The following is a 20376-nucleotide window of genomic DNA, read 5'->3' as shown; positions in this document are numbered from 1 at the left end:
CTAGAAACGCAGGTATGATTGCAGTCTGCATGAAGAGCTTCTTCTTTTGATTCAATGCATTTCAAGTTGGTTTAAGCTTATCATTTTATTTATTTCACAATAGAAGGAAATATATGCATAGCTAATTGTGCAAAGACTCTAAACAATGCCTCTAACATGGCTGTAGATATTTAAGGTGGCATTAGACTAGCTATGATGTATTCATCATTTTCCAAGTACATAACCAGTTTTAAAACTAACTGTAAACTGGTGTGTATGTGCTGGCGAACCTTCAAGTCATAAAGATAAGAAATTGTGTAAATTACCTTTGAAGGCAACATCAGTTCTTCAGAATTTGACAAAAAGTCTTAAGAAATTTCCATCCTTCTGTAACAATCCAACAAAAACATACAGGCGTACACCTAAATATTGTTAACTGTTTTAAATGTTTCTTTTTATGTATTCAAGCAGGATGGAAATTGCATACTCAGATGAACTTCTGCTACTTCACCAAGAATGAAAATTATAATTTTTAAAGTGAATATTCCATTATCTATATATGGGAAAGAGTAAATGATTTTCAAGACTGCACTAAAATATTAGAAGCTTCCTATAAAGCTTTCCTTTATCATCTTAATTTTTATTTAATATTTTGAGAACATTAAAGTATTTAGTTAGGAAGGAAACTTCATTTCAACATTTCCTTGGTGCTGTTTTCTTTCTAGCTAGTCCTTTTAAAGCATCCTGGAAAACTCCATGTACTTTTTCTATATATTTCCTTTGCTATTGCTGTTGGTGAGCATCACGCTGGTGAGAAAATAGCTTGCTTCTCTATGAAAGATCAACTTGTTTCTCCTGTCTAGTTCCTCTAGTCCTTTCTTTCTAAATAATTCTACATTTGATAATGTAAAACTCATCGTGATGTTACTGTATCATCAGTGGAACTGGTTATGAGAAAAAGCTGATAAGAAATATTTTGATAAGCTGTTCAGCAGTAGGTGCCATTGCAGTCGTGCTTATATGATTGCTTATGAGTTTTTGTATTTTGCCTAAATGTGGCACTGTATGATGAAAGTTTGCTACATAGCTATGGAGGATACTTGCAACCACCTAAGCTAAAGGAATTTTGTAGAATTAATAATGGTCATCTTTGTTTATTTTAGTGAATTTTGCTACAGAATTTTTGACATAGAGCTGTACTTTTACTGAGAAGTAGTAGAGTGTCTGTGTATACCAGATTCTTACAGAAAACAGAATCTTACTGGTTTTAGCAAGGAACACTGCTTGTTGTAGACCATTGTGTGAAACCATGATGTTCCTACCCAATAAAATTAAAACTCTTTTTGTTCACATGTGTAAAATTGATCCAAGTAATCAGAAATACATTTTTATCAGTAGTATGTAATCAAGATAACTTTCTAAAGGTTAAAAAGCAGCCAAAACTTAAATGGCTGTTGGTAAAATCAATTATTTTATTGCAAACAGATAAGAGATAAGTTATGATATAACTAATAAATCTTAGTGTTCAGTGATCACTTCTCATTATTCCTTAACCTATTTATATAATTAGATATTTTTAAAATCAGTTATATTGTTTCAAACAAAGATTTTATTTTCTGATGTTTGGGGTGCCACCTTCCATTTAGGATACCCCTGAGCTCCCTGAGCTGGAAGAATATTTTAGAGAAGAATCAGTTCATGTTTGCCCTGGGTTTTATGTTGTTCCATAGGTTAACAAGCATCTACTACTAACCACTGTTGAAGAAAGAATATTGGACTAAATGGAACTTTTGTCTGATTCAGTACAGCTAATTTTATGTTCTTACAATTTTCACGGACCTTACATAGATAAAAATCTGCCCACAATGATCATTTTGTGACTATTCTTTTTTGGCTTGCATATATCATTATGCATAAGAACTTGATCTGAAACATTTAATGGAAAGACAACATACCATTATAATGCCATCAGAATTAATGAGGTCATTGTGTAAGAGAAGTGACACTTCTGGATTTAAATTGTAGATGTTAGAGATATTCTAGGATGAAGAGTTACTGTACGAAAGGAAAGCTAATGGTAATCTTTCCAAAGTAATTTGGCCAAGTGAAGCCTTCAGATTACAGATTTCCCAACCTGGGGTTTAGGGAAGAAAATACCGATATTCTTTTCCAAAGAGAAGAGCTAATACCTATGTGTATATTTTTATTGACTTATGTAAATGAGTAACTGAGATAAACAAGAGATCTTACAAGAGATCTTACCTACAGAGTCAGATTCAGTGTCAGCTGTACTAACCAGAAAACATATCTGGAAATTTGCCTTCAAGCATAACATTAGTCTCTTAATATTAGAAAAGGTGTGGAAGTCAAAACATTCATTCCCAAGTATTAGGATAATTAACCCTTGGGATGTTAGCTTGATGCGGCCAAAAGGGAGTCTTTTCCATAAATGTTATATAAGCTCTCTTCAGTAAATACACACAACGTGAGAAGTTACAGGCTGCAGGAGTTCAAATCTGTATGGTATGGCTCATTAGTAGCTCAATTTAGGCAAAAATAAAGGAGATGTGTAACTAGTGAAATAAAAATCTGTTCAGTAGAAGCGTTCATCAGCTGTGGCTTAAGATCCTGAGCCATAGTGTTCTGGCAGCTGGGAAAAGTATAACAAGTCCTGGTGTATGTCTGCTAGCTTTCTGTAGTCTTCCAAAGGTTATTTTCTACTGGCCATTGCTGGCAACAGGTTCTCTGAGATAATACATTGGTCTAATTCAGATTAATTGTTTTTATGATCTAAAATCACTACCTATATATTTATTAAAAAGTGTGTTGATGTATGTGTATGTAAAGTTTGGCATCAAAGCTTTTTAAAAACAGATGTGTACTTGGAATTCTTTAAAAAGGGAGATTGCAAGTATTAAAATGTCGGTTATACATCCAAGTATTTTTCTTTGCTAATTCATTATTTTATAGATTTAGGATTACCTTGGAATTTTTTTTATTATTATTTATGTTAAGCATTGCATGATATAACTTGCAATTTATTTTTCTGAAAACAGGTGATTTTATAATAAACATATAAAATCACACATTTTTTATAAAAATGTGGTGCTCGTTACATCAGAAAAATATTACTGCATGCTGCCCTGTATTTTGTAACCTTTGGTTTATGCAGGAATATGCTGAATTTCAGTATCGGAGGAGGCACAGACAGCGTCGGCGTGGAGACATGCACAGTCTGCTGAGTAATACTCCAGATCCTGATGACCCCAGTGAGAGTACATTAGGTATGTTCCTGCCTGGGTCTGTTTTTTTTTCTCTTCCTACTTCAGAAATTGCTAGTAGTGACCACAGTGTTTGTTCTCCTGTGAATACACTTTAAAGAAGCTTCAGATACATTGCTGCATGGTCCAGGATACAAACATAAATTCTTATTTTTGCATTTTTGGATGTGATCTTAGAAGTGCTACTGAATTCATTGTGGCTGCTTCTGTTTTTAAAGAGAAACGCGTTGATCTTCCCCCTGACAACTCCTCAGCTATGTAGAGCAGGCTTCCTTTTCTGAAGACATTTTGAAGGCACTTACTTCATATACCAGCTCTTTCGTGCAAGTTAAAAGGACCAGTTGTGCGTAAAGAGTGTAGAAGAGGGTTCCCCTGCTAAGGGCCTGCTGGAAGGTAGTCATAAGGTTGTATTCCAAAATGCTGCTGAGAAACTCCTGTATTGGCAAAGACAGCCAGGAAACAAGTTGGCATGGGCTACAACTTCCAGCATGCTGCTCTTCTAAGCAGTGCTACAGCTGGTAGCACAGTCCCGTAAGGTCACTGTAACTTAGCTGTCTGGGCTGTCTCCATTCTGCCGGGAGCTTTAGCAAAGGTACAAAAATAGCTTGAATCCAGATCATACTGTGACGCTGTTTCTTCAGAGCCGCCAGTTGTGTGTTCAGTCTCTAAGCTGTGCTGCACAAATTCTCATCGCTGTGTCTCATGAACTTCAGTCCTATACGTAGCTTGTCCTTAAAAACAAAAGAAGAAGTCCTTTACTGAGGAGAAATAAAGAAATGCATTCTTTATTTTAGAAACAGTAAAAAGAATTTTGGTGAGCTTTGGTCCTTCCCTGTTACAAATAAAATGCAAAACCATCTTGTTAGTTTGAGGACCAGACTTTGAACATATAAATATTGTAGTGATGACCAGCGCATACTGTTAAAGCATGTAAGACAGAATTAGTTTGTTTCACCTAATTTCATTTTGAGTTTTGGAGTGGAAAATTGCATTTTCCAAAGTCAAAAGAGTTACATTTATTTTTATTACAGAGCATTTTTTTCTGGAAACATCATTTTACTTATATTTTTTGGGGTCTTTTTAAGAAAAGAGCAACATCAGTGATCGCTGAGGTATACACTAACAACTCTACTCTTCATTGTGCTGCAAAGGGTAAAAATTAATGTAATGTTAACATTACGGCTGAGTTGTTGTCTTTGAAAGAAAAGAGAAATAGGCAAACTTTGGTTGTAATCCACCTGTAAATGCATCCTGTAGTGTCCATGTGCAGTATTTTTCAGCATTTTCCATAAATCATGTACGTGCATTAGAAGCACTTAGCCCCTCCTGCCAACAGGCTCATGCTCCTGATGGCATCCTTTCAAAGAGAAGGGCACTGATATCAGAAAGGCACAAATGAACAAGGAAATCATGTCTAAAACAGTGGGACTGGTGATTTTGCCGCTGTGGAAGGAGTGTTTTGGATTATTTAGTTCAGAGTCAATAAAGGAGTAAAATTACACAGCTGGAATCAAAAAGGAAGGAAGAGATTCTGTCAGTAAATAACAGTGGAAAGGGCTTTCTCACTGGTTCTTCAACCATTTTTGTTTCAATTGCCCAAACAGACACTCAGGAAGGTGGCAGTAGTAGAAGACATGGCACCTCCATGGTGAGTTCAGCTTCTATGGGTATTCTGCACAGCTCTTCGCTTCATGACTATACCCCTGTCAGTCGCTCTGAAAACCAGGATTCTCTTCAGGTATCTCCCTTAATCTCTTCTCCATTCTCTGCTTTGCTTGCCCTCCTCTGCTCTGCTTTTCTGTGCCATTTTGTTTCTCTACAAATTTTCTTAATTCTTCAATGAAAAAGGGAGCATCTAAGACAACAAATTATACGTTCACACCAGTAAGAATTGCTAAGCAATCACTGCTGTATCAATAGTCACGTTTTAAATTCTGTTGTCAACTGTGTCAGTAAAAATTGATTCTCATCAATGACATGTAGGAATAATGAATGAATTTCAGATTTGAGCCCAAATTACTTTTAATGTAAAATACGTAACAAGATGGAAGTTTTATTCTGAAAGCAACCTTATGTATTTCCACAGGCTCTGAGTTCTTTGGACGAAGATGACCCAAACATCCTGCTAGCTATTCAGTTATCATTACAAGAATCTGGCTTGGCTATAGATGAAGAAACTAGAGACTTTCTAAATAATGAGGCATCTTTAGGAGCAATAGGTACCTCCTTGCCTACAAGATTGGACTCTGCTCCCATAAGTATAGAAAATCCAAGAGGCGCTTTGAGCAGCTCTGAGCTGTTAGAACTTGGTGACAGTCTGATGAGACTAGGTGCAGGCAATGATCCCTTTTCAGCTGATCGTCTTCATTCACACACTTGCAGCGATACAAGAAGTGGATTATACTCAACATCTAGTGATGCCGATTCCAGCAGTCAAGATCCCAATACCAGTGAAAATCTACTTGGAAATATTATGGCCTGGTTTCATGACATGAACCCACAGAGTATTGCTCTGATCCCCTCAACAAGTACAGAAACAGATGAGGATTCACGGCAACCCAGTACTGAAGATGGGTCAGCTGGGCAACCAAATCTTACAGACACAGGGCTGGAGCCTCAGGAAGAGCATGCACTATTTGAGGATGCACTCAAAAATGAAGGCAGAGGAACCCAAACAGAGGAAAGCACTTCTGAAGAAAACATTATTCCAGGTGAAACGGTATCACAAAGTGGTGATAGTAACAGGGAGGTAACAAGCACCCTGGATGCTTCAGGAGATACTTCAAGTCAGTCTCCTCAAACCTCAAGTGAATGGATTGAACACGTGCATCTGGTATGAATGAAAACTAAATCTGGAGTAAATGAATGGCAGTGACAGATGGTACAGTATGTGGAGTAAGCGTTATGGAGGCTTTGAGCCACATAATTACAGCTCAGTTGTAACCACTGACGTAACAACAGATATTTAGGAGTTCTCTTGAATTGTAGTTCTTTATAATAATGTGAACCTTTCAAGGAATATCCTTTGCATTTAATTAGGTAGTACTTGCCTTTTTGCTCTCAAGAAAAAGGAATAAGTAGGTTGTATTCCACATTCCTAATACAATGCAGCATCTGTTTAGCCTTAGGTTGATGATCCTTAACTTGAAAGTACGGATTAAAGGCTTACACTGATTATTTTGGTTGGTTTTCCTAAGAAATAGTTTATTCCATTTTTTAGAACTCATTCTTTCACCAAAATAACATTCAGCAATTCATTTGCATTTTGTTTTTGTTTTCCGTAACTTTTCCTTACTCATTTTTCATTTTCGTTAGCAGTGTGAACGGAGGTATTTAATGCTTCTCTTTAGTACTGCTCCAGGAACAAGTTTTAGGGGATATTCTTTCCCATTAAAATCAAAGATTTTTTCATGTCTATTTACAGTCCAAATGTGCCAAACTGTGAACAGTTAGCTGGTGGTAGCCTAACGAAACAGTGCAGTGTTACTCTGTCAAACTAATCCCACAATTCTTAGCAGTGAAAGAAACCACTGGGTAGCATTGCTTCTCTAAATTTAACTGGCATGTGTTGCCATGGTGACTGCATTTAATTAAATGTAGCCTGTATCTTAAGTTAATAAAACCTAATGCTGCTGTTAAACAGTTATTTTAAATATTAAAATACAGTAAGTTAGCAACAGCTGTGCTGTATTTTAAGAGACACTTTAATGGAAGTGCAATCATAGTTCTTTGTTTTCATAATTCTACAAAGCATTCTATGCACTAATAGTGCAATTACTTTTAATGGTAACATTTTATAAAAATGTAGGAATACAGAATTTTCATATATTAGCCAGTCCCACAATTAAAGTTCAGATAACACATTCTGCTCAAAATGTTACGGTGCCTTTGTCTAACCCAACTGAATAGTTGCCACAGTTAAACAAGTAATTCAAATTCAGTGTCTGTTCTGGAGTAACTATGCTATTAATTGCAAAGACCTCCATAAAACCACCCATGGCCTTGCCTTTACAGTAAATAACTAAATGTTCAGTCAGTGTTTTTGCATAAACAAAACACTGCTAGGTATTTGTTCAATTGCACAATATTCATTTGCTGTGTGATTACTGTTTAGTGTAAAAAAAAAGAAAAATTAAAAAACACAAAAAAAAAGAAAAAATACAAAAAAACCTTTCCCTAGTTGTTGTACCGTGAAAAAAAAAATACTGGTTTTAGATTTGCCTAAAAGCATCAATCTACAGTTAGTGAGATACAATGGTACAGTATGTAATCACAACTAGAGTAAGTTGTTCAAATGGCTGTTTTAATTACATATAATCAAAACTTGTCATAACACAAGCAAATTACATGCACTCCATTTTAAGTTTTGCTTAACTGTTACCAGAGATTTGTTGATACGATATAAAAGTTTATTACTACTGAGTGTGTATAGGCAAGTGTCATGATAGCAAAGTTTATGTATTGATTACTGTGAGTTCAAGTGAGTGTTTTGGTAACTAACTCATGCAAATCCAGCTTTTGAACCTTGCAGTCACAAGGTTCATATTAGTAAAAAATGAAATAAGAATATTTTACCCTTACCCCATAAAAACCTTGTTCATTTTGCAAGCATCTTTAGAGAGAGAATGGAATAGAAGAGTCTCAAATAATTTTCCAACTTTTCCTCTAGCCACCCTAGTCCTGACATAATCATGAACCTTTGGATATCTTTGAAAAATGCCTATTTTGAATTGTTCTATGGCATAAAATCCTTCAATTATAACAGTTCTTCATGAACTGTCCTCATTAATTGGTCTGAAAGTTGTTTAACTCACATAGCTTCCTTGAATTGTAATTTCTGAATAGAAAGATTCTCACAAAAAGATTGTGTATTGCATTGAGGTGTCTTGCAAAGTTACAGTAAGATATGTAAGAGTGCTCTCTGTGAAGATAGTGCAGTTTGTGGGTTCTGTTTTTTTGTAATTTGGTTAGGTTGTGCAGTATATCCATTGTTTCTGTGTTACTCTTATGAGCATGAAATTAGCCTATTAAATTTGTATTTTCTTGGTACTTATTTTAACACCATAGTCATTGACTTTACAATTCAAAAATAAAGTTTGGCAAGACTATTTTGTAAACCTGTTAATTTTATAATGTAAAAAAATTACTCTAACCTTGAATTGTTATTTGCACTTTCATAGTCTATACTTGATACATTCCCACTTTATATACAAGTAGGATACTACAACCATGTAGATGTTTGGCCAAATGAATGCTGTTAATAATATGTAAAATTCTTTGATTAAACATTTATTACTTAAACTAATTCCTTTCTGTCTCATTACATATTAGACTTACTGTAGCAGATTCTTAGGACCGATAACAGACATTTTTAGGATATGTTCAGTCCCGTGCCAGATTAGCTGGGGACCAGATAGTAAATTGGATGTTTTGACTTGTAAATATAAGGTACCTACATCCATTGAGCTTTGAAAACAAAAGCCAAAATAGACAATTTTGTTATAATTGCTACAGCCATATTGTGCTCTTGTTTTTTATAAAGACTAATGCTCTGTCAAATAGTGATGCTAAAAAGAGTGGGGGACTAATTTTTGAGGGAGATCCTGTTAATTAATGTTACTTAAGTGCCTCTTAATATCCAGCCTCCGTTGCTACCAGGAAATTCCAGACTGCAGCTGTTACATTAACAGGCACTAAACTGTTCTGTTCATTGTTACAATAATTTAATTAGCTTCCTCCAGCAAGCATGCTGAAGAGCTGCTAAAATCTAATGGACAAAGTTGGATTAGTCACTGTAAGGCACTTTCCATCACCTGCTGCTGTGGTGCCACTGCATATGCTGTGATTAGCACATACTGAGTTTTACTAAGATTGTATCATAAGAGAGATTTTGGGGTTTGTGGCAGCTAGAACATACTCATAGATAGACAAATTGAAAACATACTTTCTGAGGTGTTTAAAATCACAGCGTGCTTGAAAATCAGACACCCCCACAGAGATCTGTTTATCAAGGCCAATTTCACTATTACCTTCTTCTCTTCCCCTCTCCCAGCACACACGAGGCATCCCACTGTAATACTCACAGGGGCTGGTAAGAATGGAAGCCAAGTTTCTTAACTAAAAGTTGGCTAGATGGTCTGCTCAGAATTAGACAATGTACTGATTATTGTCCTTATTACTCTTCTGTAGATCAACCAGATATGGAAACTTATAGAGAAGCCAGTGATGATGCAAAACTGAGTGTCATTTTTACCATCTTGTCATTCTAACTGAAGAGTAGAGCACAAGATGTGCATCAAAGGGAGGAGATGGATCTCCTGTAAATACTGCATAAAGCTGTGTTTGCTGTCAGTCTTTCTATGAGGGCAAAGGAATGAAGGCTTGACTTTCTGCAATGATAGGCTTTCGTTCCACTTCAGAAATAGGCAAGTACAGAATTTATACTATTGTCCAAATATGTAACATAAAACAATTTAAGTAGTTCATAAAAAATTACTAAGAATAATGGAGTAGAGAAAAATGATTTCCTAACTTAACAGCAAAGCCCCTTTTTCCTCAACTCTTCATAGCTACTTAAGGTTACATCTCACCAATAAAATGTTAAAACTAATTCTCAATGAGATGGTGTTATTTTAAAATTATGCAGGTCTTGATCTTTACAGAAATCCTTTCTGCATTGAAACACAAACTTGAGAAGGTGTTTTGCATATTTTTCTTTCTAGTTCATTTGCATGAATATCCAAATAAATGGAACATAAGCAAGAAAATATTTAATATATCCAGATAGATGTTCATTACTGCAAATATGTAATCTTAAGGATGCAGATTATAGTGATATTTTTGTCCAATCATAAGTGTCTTATCCACCACAAGATACTGGAAAAAAGATGGGGGATTTTATCTTGGGGTTTTTACATAATTGTTAACTGCATAAGAATGATTTACATTTATGTAAATAGTTTTAAGGAATATTTATCAGTTTATGAACTCAGGTGTTTTTCTGTGAGCAACAGTGAACACAACTATGCAAATTATTCATCAGTTGTATTTTAGCCACTGCATCTTCTGCTCTATCAGATCAATTTTATTTATAATAATCTATCCGAAAAAAAGGTCTTACTCAGACACTAGCATTTCTACCCTGCAAATGCTACAGTCAGTCTTGCTGTCCACATTTTCTAGCATGGAAGTCCATGTAGCCAACATCATCACATTTAGGGATGCAAACAAACAGCAATGTTGGATTAATTCGCCAGCCAAGATTCACTAATGTGATTACAAAGAATACTAGAATTTATACACGTTATAGCAGACAACTTTACATTGTGCAATTTATTACAAAAAAAAAAAAAAATAAAAATTAATTGGTGGTCTTTATTTTCTGTTCAGGCATCTGGAGTTTCAGGCCCTCCTTCTGACCATGATGTCTTTATGTATAATTCAGCAACAGGGACCACTTAAAATTCCAGTTCTGTTTTTTGGAGCATATGCAGACAGTGCTATTGATCACAGCGGTCCAAATTCTCCTTAGCTATAATTTAGCCATCCAATCTCGTACTCCATTATTTTAGATTAATTCTGTCCTGGAAAGCAGAAGAAATTGGTAGACTCTTTGATGTCATACTTTCTTATTTGTACAAAGTGAGCACAATATACATGGCACAGAAAGAAACATTAGGATATAGACCTTTATGGTGTATTCATTCATTATACAAGGAGATATGCAAGATATTTAGATGAAGTAACTTCCCCTTGATACACAGATAATCTTGATGCATTTTTGCACTTTTTGCTACTATATAGCTATTCTCTGAAATAGTGTTGGAGGTTTAAATTAGATAATTGGGTGAGATAACACCAGAGATGTACTTTGAATAGCCTACCAAAATACTCGACCACTGTTCCAACAAGGCATAACCTATTTATAGCTACTGTTAAAAAAACAAAGGACAAAACATTTTTCATAAATTATTTTATTCTGCTCTGTAGGCTTACATTGGAAATCTACACTGAAATGTAATAGCAATCTCTTATTTAAAGAAAATGTGTCCTTTTATCATTCCCTATTACACTGCTATTTTCAGGCTTGCCAGCCCTTCTAAGTTTTGCTTGAGTACAGGGCTTCTGCTGTATCAACACAGCGCAGCAGTCCCACCTCATCTTTGCAGAAATTTCAGTGAATTCAAATAAGGATGAGTGCAGTTCTACATTCCATTGTAATAACAATGTGGAGAAAGCTTAAAGTTCACTAACAGAGCTAGACAAAGAATAAAATGGGGACTGCAGGAAAAGTTCCCAGACTAAACCATGGAAAAATATCCTAGTCAAGTTTGAACTGGTTGCAGAATCCAACAAATAGAGAGTGATGTGCTGCAAAGCTTCGTGGAAAATTAGGTATTCTCACAGTTGTATCAGGTACTCGTGCTTGCCATTGTAGGATGGCACAAAGAATGCCAAAGGCCACAGGTGCTAAGATCAGAATCAAAAACATTTCAGGTACTATAGAAAAGTCCCACTAGAGATAACAAATGAAACTCGGGCTCAGTTTATTGCTTGCTACAGCAGGTCCGTTGACTACTGTATGAAGAGTTAAAAGGTAACAAAATTATACCATGAGCCTGCCACCCTTCAGGAGTCTGGAAACGCTCTAACTATACAGTTAGTCAGAAACAGGGACTCCCCGTGCGATATACAGAACTACAGCCACGGAAGGACTTGAGCACTGCTTTAAAAAAAATACAGCGGAGGCTGCATCAGAAGCAGGGGGGTGGGGAGCTGCCTACCCCAGAGGAGAAGTTCACTGAAAAAATACTGCTATGACAATCCCAATTTGCCTGTTAAGTGCAGCTGACTGAAAAGGACAAACTCCAGTCATGTTTTTGAAATCTTAAGTGTAAAACAGTAACAGTAGTAAACTGACAATGGTAAATAAGTGAGGTTGGTTTGCATTTAGTATGAACTCTTATACAACTGGCAGATCTCCTTTATATATTTTTACTAATTAATTCAAGAGAAAGTCTATGTGATTAACAAGTTAATTTACATGTACAGTGGGAATGTGCATGTTGTGCCTTCAGGAATCAGTGTTGACTTGTAGCTCTCATACTGGCTTATAATGGAGACAGGAAAGCATTCTTTAACAAAAAAAAACTCCACATATATACAGAAAATGAACTTCTGTAGTCACAGTTAACAGTAATACCTACTTTTGTCACTGGTGCAAAAAGAGAGAATCCCAAAGTCACAAGTGAGGTTGCACCCAAGGACCACATCATTGCATCAGCATTGTAAAGGCTAAAAACCAAGCCCGAAGTATTTTTAATGGCATGCAGTTTAGTTGGAACCACTAATTCAAATCCTGGTCAAAGACTTACATCAAAACTGCTCCAGGATCCTCAAGAACTGTCTCGAACAGAGCAGAAACAGTAACCTGTAAAGATAACCTGTTAAGCAGAAAGCCTGTACTACAGGATCCCCATTTGCAAGAAGATACAATAGTGGAAAATTTTCAGCTTTTACAAAAATAAGTCCTGAGAGCCTGAACTGACAAAACATGACAAGTGCAGGAATACTAACTTTTGTTAAAAGGAATATTTTTGCTGTTCTTTTATCACAGAAGCATTTGAGAGTACAAATAAAGTAGTTCAAGAGGCAGCTTTAACATGCTTTAGAAAAACAAAGTACTTGTGCTCGTGTGTTATCTCTGCCATTGCTCCAACTAGCCATGTCTCATGAGGCCAAAAACCAAATACCTCACAAAATCTGGGGTTAGTTCTTGGCTCTACCACACACTTAAATGAGTAATTAAGACCCAGAAGTTGCAAAGATAGATGTGTGCTACTTATGCAAGTAGTAATTGTGCAATACGTTTCAAGAATAGCATCATTTTTAGCTATGGGAAATAACTAAAACCTGCTTATCTCACAAGAGACCTAGTAAGTACAGAACCTTAGTACAGGCCCATGTGGAAGTGCAAAGCGCACCTGCCAGTCAGATGCATACCAAATTACAGGTACTTACAGCACAAATATTTCTGGAGAAGCTCTGCAGCTGACTGTGGAACAGTGACGCACAAGAAATCAGAAGAAAGGATTCTTCAGACGTGAGCTAGCAGACTACCAGACAGCAGTAGGAAGCTAAGAGGAAGCAATGCAGTTAAATCCACTGAAGTCCCTCGGAGCAGGGATGTGTTTTGATGACTCCAAAGATCTTAGCCAAGTGTGCCCCTTTGTTTTATTGAGGCAAAAATAAAATGAAGTGGAAATATGCATTAATTGGAAGAAAATAGATTTACTCCCTAGCTTTAGCTGAGCTTACACGGTGCAAAATCCCTCAGCTAAATTAGTCATTTCCAATTCCAATCAGGCCACAGTTTAACAGTTGCCTTTCAAACCACTTCAGCTTCAAAGAGAGTGCAGTTCTGTTAAGGAGAATCAGGACACTGTAGAGGATGCTCAGAATTTAGGATCAACATTGTCAAACATGGGATCCTCTAGAGAGGAACCTAGAGAGGAGTACTTTTAAGAAGTCCTGAGCCCCCATCCCCTGCTACCTGTAACTACTGGGTATTCAGCAACTCTCAAATGAGAGTATTTCAGCTATTGCCTCCATAAAGAGTTAAGTATCAAGTAACAAAGAAAGTTAACCCATGCTCATTTCATTGGGCAAAACTAAAACAAAAGACATGCTGTTTTCAGTTTTTGACAAAATATCCTGACCTCTGCTCTTTCCATTGCCCTTCAGGCTAGGGAGGGAGTGGCCAAACAGCACTGACAGCAATCCCTGCCTCTCCATCATGGTAACTAATGGCCTTTCACAAGGCCAACAGAATAATCATACGAAGTGCACTGTAATCTCAAGGTGTCATTTACCAAGGTTCCATTGAAATGACAGCCATTAATGAAGCCACCACTATGACTTGTCAAGAAATACTGAATTAAAACTCTTTTCTGCCAACATTACATAAATATGGTCAGCTAAAACCCACTGAATTAGCCTAAATTATCACTTCAAATTAGGTTTCATAAAGCTTCAGAGTTTTTTAAATTCAAGTTATTATTTAAAAACAAAAGAAAAAACCACAGTGATTAAGTTATAAGAGCAATATACACTAGCATATTTAATTAGAATATACAGGTACATGTAAAACAGATGCATCCTACATGTGTGTCAGAAGAGGAAAAGACTCTGCAGCATTGTTTTGGAAAGAACAAAAAAGAAAATGCTGGGAGTGGGGAAGATATTAAAAAGGCTGCAGTAAAACTGGAGTTTAAAAACCCCAACTATTTTCAAATATACTTGTTATCCTTTAACACTGTACCTTATCAAATTCATAGAATAAAAACCTTTGCAAAGTAATAGGTACCTAACCTGGGCAGAAATGGACACCATCACTCATTTCTACCCCATTTCTATGCAGACCAGTGATGCTATACCAACATGACAGCGCTGAGGGGGCCCCAGCAGTGGAGGACTTCTGAGGGCAGCTGGGAAGGAAAGCAGGCCGAAGCTGCAAGGAAAGTAGTTGGGAAGAGTTTAAAGCTCTCTATGACATCACTGACTTGCAAGATATTCATATAAAACTACAGAGGGATGGATTAAAGAAGCAGAGGGAAAAAATAACAACCCAAGAACTATGAACAGTTTGAAAGATGAAGGTAAAACAGGATTTAAATCAAAACAAGGAAATAAATTTGGCGCCTGAGACAAGAAAGTCAAAGCTGGTGTGAAAGAGAGGAGTGCAAGAGGTTAAGCATAGCTGCCCATGAGTCAGAACCAACCCAGGCAAGCCCTCCAGCCGCTGCACACTGCAGCTGCATGAGCAGAGCATCTGTAAACAGATCCCTGCAAATTATGTCTAATAATTATGCAATTATTAGCATAATGCCATTGAATGAAATAGCCTCTATTTCACATAAAATAATAATTTGATTTTAGCAGGATCGTTTTCCTCTATGTAAAAAAAGTTATTAAGGAAGATTGGTTCTTTTTGTCCACTGAGAAGACGACTAAAGGACATCAACTTACTTTGCACCAAAGGAGGTTTAAAGGAAACCTAAGAAATGAAGGCTGAATATGGAAACTAAGAGGCTGCAAATCCTCATGCGTGAGCGTGTTACCGGAAAGTGGTAATTAATTCACTTTCTAAGACTCAATTTTGGAGTTTTAGAAAGCAGGCGTTCTTTATTATGGTGCCGGACACAAAGGGGATAGCTCCTCCTAATGTGTGTGTCTGAAAAGGAAATCAACAAGCATTTATACTACCTTAATCATACATACTCATTCCATTTTTATCATATTCATAACTTTTCTGGGAACTCATTAGCGTATGTTAATGTCTCTTGCACATGTCTGTTGGAGCCTTCAGGTGGTCGTCAGGGTTCTTTAGATGAAGGCGCGTAGTCTTCTTCACTGTGTCCACCAGCTGACCCTTACTTCTGCACAAACTCACTCCTGTGGTCACGTATATCTTGTCCTCCAAGGCTGGCCTGGTCTGGGTGTGTTGCTAATTTGCAGCTTCCTTATCTTTATGTTCCTTTGCACCTGCTACTGCAAGGCCAAACCATCTCAAGTAAAATTATTTATGAGTTCCTCATCCTACAGTTATTCTAACTGTTCCTCAAAAGATCAGTCTTTGTTCTGCAGCACAATGGTTAAAGGTTAAAACATCTTAAATTGATCTTAATAATTCTATTCCACAAATATAATTTTTCTAATAATCTGAGTTCACAGGTATCAAGCAGGCAGGCATCAGACTAGAGAAACATCTATACGGGATGGCTTGAGACCATGTAAGCAGCATCAGGGTGAGGAACCGCTGTTAGATCCATGGTTCCCCCATTTAGCTGGCAAAGCTTCGTAAAGCCATGCTTTCACTCCCTAGCCTTTTAAATTATTTGATACGTGACTGCGGGTCCATGCAAGAGGGGCAATTGGCTTAATGATGACCAAAGCTGGTGTACACTGAGGGTAAGATCCGCAATTCTCCTGAACCAGATCGACTGTTTAAGTTCCTCTCTTGTCCTCCGATTTTCTAGCGAGCAGGAAGGATGAGAGCTGCGCGTCTTTGGCCTACGGAGTCCAGCATCCCCCTGCCAACGAGGACTGGAGCAGGTGCCGGCGGCAGCCCCTGTGCTTTGCCTAACCCACCGCACCTGCCCCCCTTGGCTGCCTCTCGCTCTCGCCGGGACTGAAGGGACACTGCGCTCCCTGTCACACTTTTTGCGAGGCAAGAGATGTGCCCTGCTTGGGACAGCAACCCTTTCTCTTTTGGGCTCCGCGAGCCAACGCTCGCTGACCGCCACTTCTGACACAGGCTTTGCGTGGCCGGAACACGGACCCACGGAACTCCGTTAAAGCCTCCCACGGCAGGGCCGGGCCCGGCGTGGGGCTGTGCCCCGGCGAGGCGAGGCGAGGCGCGGCGGGCCGCGGCCGCCCCCCGGCGGCGGGCGGCCCCGCAGGCAGCTGAGGGCAGAGCCGGCCGCCCCGCTCCTCCCGCCCCGCCGCAGCGACATCCGCCGCCGGCGGGAAGGGGCCGGCGCCGGGGCCGGGGCCGGCGCGGCGCTTCCCCCCCCCCTCCCCGCACCCCGCGTCGCTGCCAGGGGGCCGCGGGCCCCGCCGCCGGCCGCAGGATGCCGCTGGGGCTGAAGCCCACCTGCAGCGTGTGCCGCAGCACGTCCTCCTCCATGTGGAAGAAGGGCGGCCAGGGCGAGATCCTGTGTAACAACTGCACGGCCCGCTCCGCGCCGCCCGGGCCCGCCGCCTTCGCCACCACTTCGGCCGCCGCCCAGCACAGCAACGGCGGCGGCGGGAAGCAGGTGAGCCCCGCCGGGGCCGAGCTCCGCGCCACGCCCGGGCCGGGTCTCGGCGGGGAGAGCGGGGACGGGCAGGCCGTACCCCCGCGCCCGGGGCAGCGCCGTGTTTCCCCGTGTGTTTATTCGGTGATTTCTCCCGCCCCCAGAGCAAGCAGGAGATCCACCGGCGGTCCGCGCGGCTGAGGAACACCAAGTACAAGTCGGCGCCCGCCGCGGAGAAGAAGGTTTCCACGAAGGGCAAGGGGAGGAGGCACATCTTTAAGTTAAAAAACGTAAGGTGGTGCGGGGGTTTTTGCGGCTGGGATGGGAAGTGGCGGGCCCGGCGCCCTGGCTCGTCCCCTGCAGAAACGCCTCCCCGGGGCGGGCACCCGGCCCGGCGCGGAGCTCTGCGGCTCCCGGCGCAAAACCTGCCCGAAACCTGGGTGGGAAGGGGTTGCAATCGCGGCCAGAGCCGGCTGATTCCTCGGTCCTGTGGACGCTCCTGCCCCCGCGATTTGGCGGTCTGCACAGCGGGCAGCCCTTCGTCAGGGAAGCAGTTTCGTGTAAACAGAAACGGGCCGTGTGGATTCTGTACTCCCTGCTCCGCGTAGAATCCTCACAATGAAAGTGTGAACTCAGTTGCTTTCCGTTTCGAAGTACAAACGTTTGGAATGTTTGCACCCGATTTCTTGTCTTTACTAATTTTCTAAGAAGTTAATGTGTCAACATGTTGTCTAAAGGGAAAAAAAACCCTGGGATTGTATTCCATGGCTGGTTTGTTTTAACACTTTTGATTTTTCATTTCTGTGTTCTTTTCTTAGCCCATCAAGGCTCCTGAGTCTGTGTCCACTATAATTACAGCAGAATCAATCTTTTATAAGGTACAGTTTATGCAAGCCTGTTCCCGAAAAGCTTGTTTCTATTTCTGATCTGAAAAATTACCACAGACAATAAAAGCACTAGAGATGTATTCACAGAAACCGTTCTTCCTGGCCTGGCAGTTGTGTAGGATTTTGCTCAACCTTACGTTATTGCCATTAAGTCTTGCAAGGTAGTTTACCACAGTAGTTTACAGAGTTATCATTGTCCCTTTTTTTTTTTTTTTTTTTTCTTCCAAGAAAAAGATGTATCCAGTTTCCTTGGTAATTTTTGTAGGCGAGTTTTTTAAACTTTTAACTTCTACTGTATAGAGGTCTAGCAAAAGTGACTATAGCTGATTACTGAAATTGATGTTTCCTACCTTAGGCACAGGGAATATTGCCTGTAAAGGGGATATCTTGCACTGTAAAGGGGATATCTTGCACTGCCTTAACATCTAAACTGGCTCCCACTTCAGAGCCGGGTGTAAGCAGTCTCGAACACCCTGGGAACAGGATCTGTTGGCTTGCAGTGAAAGCAGAAGCAAACCTTCTCGCATGCATGCTTGAGAGCATTTTTACCAGCATGCCAACGTGCTAGTGTTTTGAAGTTCTGAAATTTGTTGTTGTTCCCTAATAGTACAAACAAACCATTTGAAATGCCTTTTCCCCCAAAGAAAAGGTCAGGATGGCCACTGAGAGACTGCATAGCCAGAGGAGAAGTAGAAGACTGAGTTTCCATATGTTCTCTAGAGACCTGATGCTTCATGTCTCACATCCCAGATGAATCTCTGTTTGCTGTTGATAAGTTTGGAAGAGCATTGATGTCTTTTCTTCTTTTCTTCCATGTTTTGGTTTGTTGTTTTTTTTTTTTTTTCTCCAGAAATTCCTAAGAATTATGTCAAAAGTTTTATTTAACCTCATCTCTTTAGGCAAAATGTTTCTATTTTAATACTTTGCTGTGTTGTTGAGAAGGGGATTGGGTTTTTTATTTTCTTTCTATCTTTTTTAAAAATAAAATCCTCCTGGATGATTCTTTGCAAACTCTGTTCTTGATAGTGCAAGCACTGTGTCGTGCTCTGCGATGCTGTTACAACATGACATGAGTTGCCTTTGTTGTGCAGCCTCACACATTACAGAGCACCATGGAAGGTGGCAGGAGGTGTATCTGTGCTTTAGGACTCCTTTGCATTCAGATGAGTCAACTTCTTCATACACAGAAAGCTGCTTTCCCTGCTCTCTGTTTTATGCCACCCTTCTTTTGCATGTGGCTGAATTAAGGCTGTCTTTAAAGATTGGGGTAGTTTGAGGTAGTTAAAGATACTGATACTTAAGATTTGAATCGGAATCACAGAGTGAAGCTACTAAAATCAGATTGCTTGATTTAATTACCATTTGTATGTCTTCTAGGGTGTATACTATCAAATTGGAGATGTTGTTTCAGTGGTTGATGAGCAGGATGGAAAAACATACTACGCTCAGATCCGTGGGTTTATTCAGGACCAATACTGTGAAAAGAGTGCTGCGCTAACCTGGCTCATTCCTACACAAGCCAGCCCCAAAGACTGTTTTGACCCAGCTTCCTATATCATAGGTAATCTCTGAGCCTTTGTTTTATACGACTACTTATGTGTGCCTAGACTAACGCAGAGTTGTATTTTTTTTAATGAACTTTTTAGCTTGTCAAGATCATTTACGCAGTTTCCACATTTTCAACCCTAATCCTATAAACATGGTTTACTTCAATAACCTCTTTTATTTATCTTCTGTATATCATATGATTAGCACTACTGATCTTCCTCTTCAGTACTTAAAATACATAGTGTGTAAGCACTGGCATAGAGAGTGTTCTGCCACTGACTATAAAAGTATTAATAATTCAGAAAACTTAGATTGATAGGCCACCAATAGTATCTGTTTAAAATATATTGGCTAAAGTACTTCACTCAAGTAACTGAATGCTTCAGATAATGGAGGGAAAAAAATAAAATGATCAGCCCAGCAAAAATAAAGGTAGAGGTTTCTTGCCCAGTATTTGAGACTACTTTGCCAGGAAAGTCATTGATTGAAAAGGCACATTCTCTAAGGGATGTTGACTGTTGTTGCATTTATACATTTATTACATAAATCTTGTCTTTGAAGATTATTTATTTTTTTCCTTAGGACCAGAAGAAGATCTCCCAAGAAAAATGGAATATTTAGAATTTGTTTGTCATGCACCTTCAGAATATTTCAAATCTCGATCATCTCCCTTCCCTACAGTTCCTACAAGACCAGAGAAGGGCTATATATGGACTCATGTGGGACCTACTCCTGCAATCTCCATTAAAGAAACTGTTACCAATAATTTATGATTTTTTTAAAGGAATATTTTAGACGAGTTATTTTGGGTGTATTCTCAGGTCTGTGAACCACATACAAGAAGCTTAAAAAATTATAAAATGTTCGTTTTACTTTATGGATTAT

The 20376-nt window shown here is 39.1% G+C and overlaps 2 protein-coding genes across 6 annotated transcripts in view; both read left to right on the top strand.

The window, feature by feature from the left end:
• The window catches only part of ANKIB1 (ankyrin repeat and IBR domain containing 1), a 101990-nt gene extending 93425 nt beyond the window's left edge, over window positions 1–8565 (top strand). For 3 of the 5 annotated variants that reach the window (XM_032991562.2, XM_032991564.2, XM_032991563.2), the window contains 3 exons: window positions 3152–3263; window positions 4865–4998; window positions 5347–8565. In XM_032991562.2, coding sequence (XP_032847453.1) covers window positions 3152–3263; window positions 4865–4998; window positions 5347–6099 — 999 coding nt within the window. In that variant the 3' untranslated portion in view covers window positions 6100–8565. The remainder of the gene's footprint in view (window positions 1–3151; window positions 3264–4864; window positions 4999–5346) is intronic. The other 2 variants (XM_042801637.1, XM_042801638.1) reach the window with 2 other exon arrangements.
• Window positions 8566–16796: 8231 nt separating this feature from the next.
• GATAD1 (GATA zinc finger domain containing 1) lies at window positions 16797–20368 on the top strand. Its single transcript, XM_042802117.1, has 5 exons — window positions 16797–17077; window positions 17221–17346; window positions 17875–17934; window positions 19321–19504; window positions 20074–20368. The coding sequence occupies exons 1-5, from the start codon at window positions 16892–16894 to the stop codon at window positions 20262–20264; spliced, it is 747 nt and encodes a 248-aa protein (XP_042658051.1). The 5' UTR covers window positions 16797–16891; the 3' UTR covers window positions 20265–20368.
• Window positions 20369–20376: the final 8 nt, after the last annotated feature.

The sequence above is a fragment of the Tyto alba genome, unplaced genomic scaffold (genome assembly GCF_018691265.1).
Source record: "Tyto alba isolate M040663 unplaced genomic scaffold, T.alba_DEE_v4.0 Super-Scaffold_38, whole genome shotgun sequence".
In the NCBI taxonomy this organism is placed as follows: domain Eukaryota; kingdom Metazoa; phylum Chordata; class Aves; order Strigiformes; family Tytonidae; genus Tyto; species Tyto alba.
This window is presented reverse-complemented; position numbering and strand designations above follow the sequence as displayed.

Coding starts and splice junctions, on each gene's coding strand:
- GATAD1 (XM_042802117.1), top strand. CDS start 16,892: ATGCCGCTGGGGCTGAAGCCCACCTGCAGCGTGTGCCGCAGCACGTCC. Junction 17,347..17,874: donor ACATCTTTAAGTTAAAAAAC/GTAAGGTGGTGC, acceptor TTCTTTTCTTAG/CCCATCAAGGCTCCTGAGTC. Junction 17,935..19,320: donor CAGAATCAATCTTTTATAAG/GTACAGTTTATG, acceptor TATGTCTTCTAG/GGTGTATACTATCAAATTGG.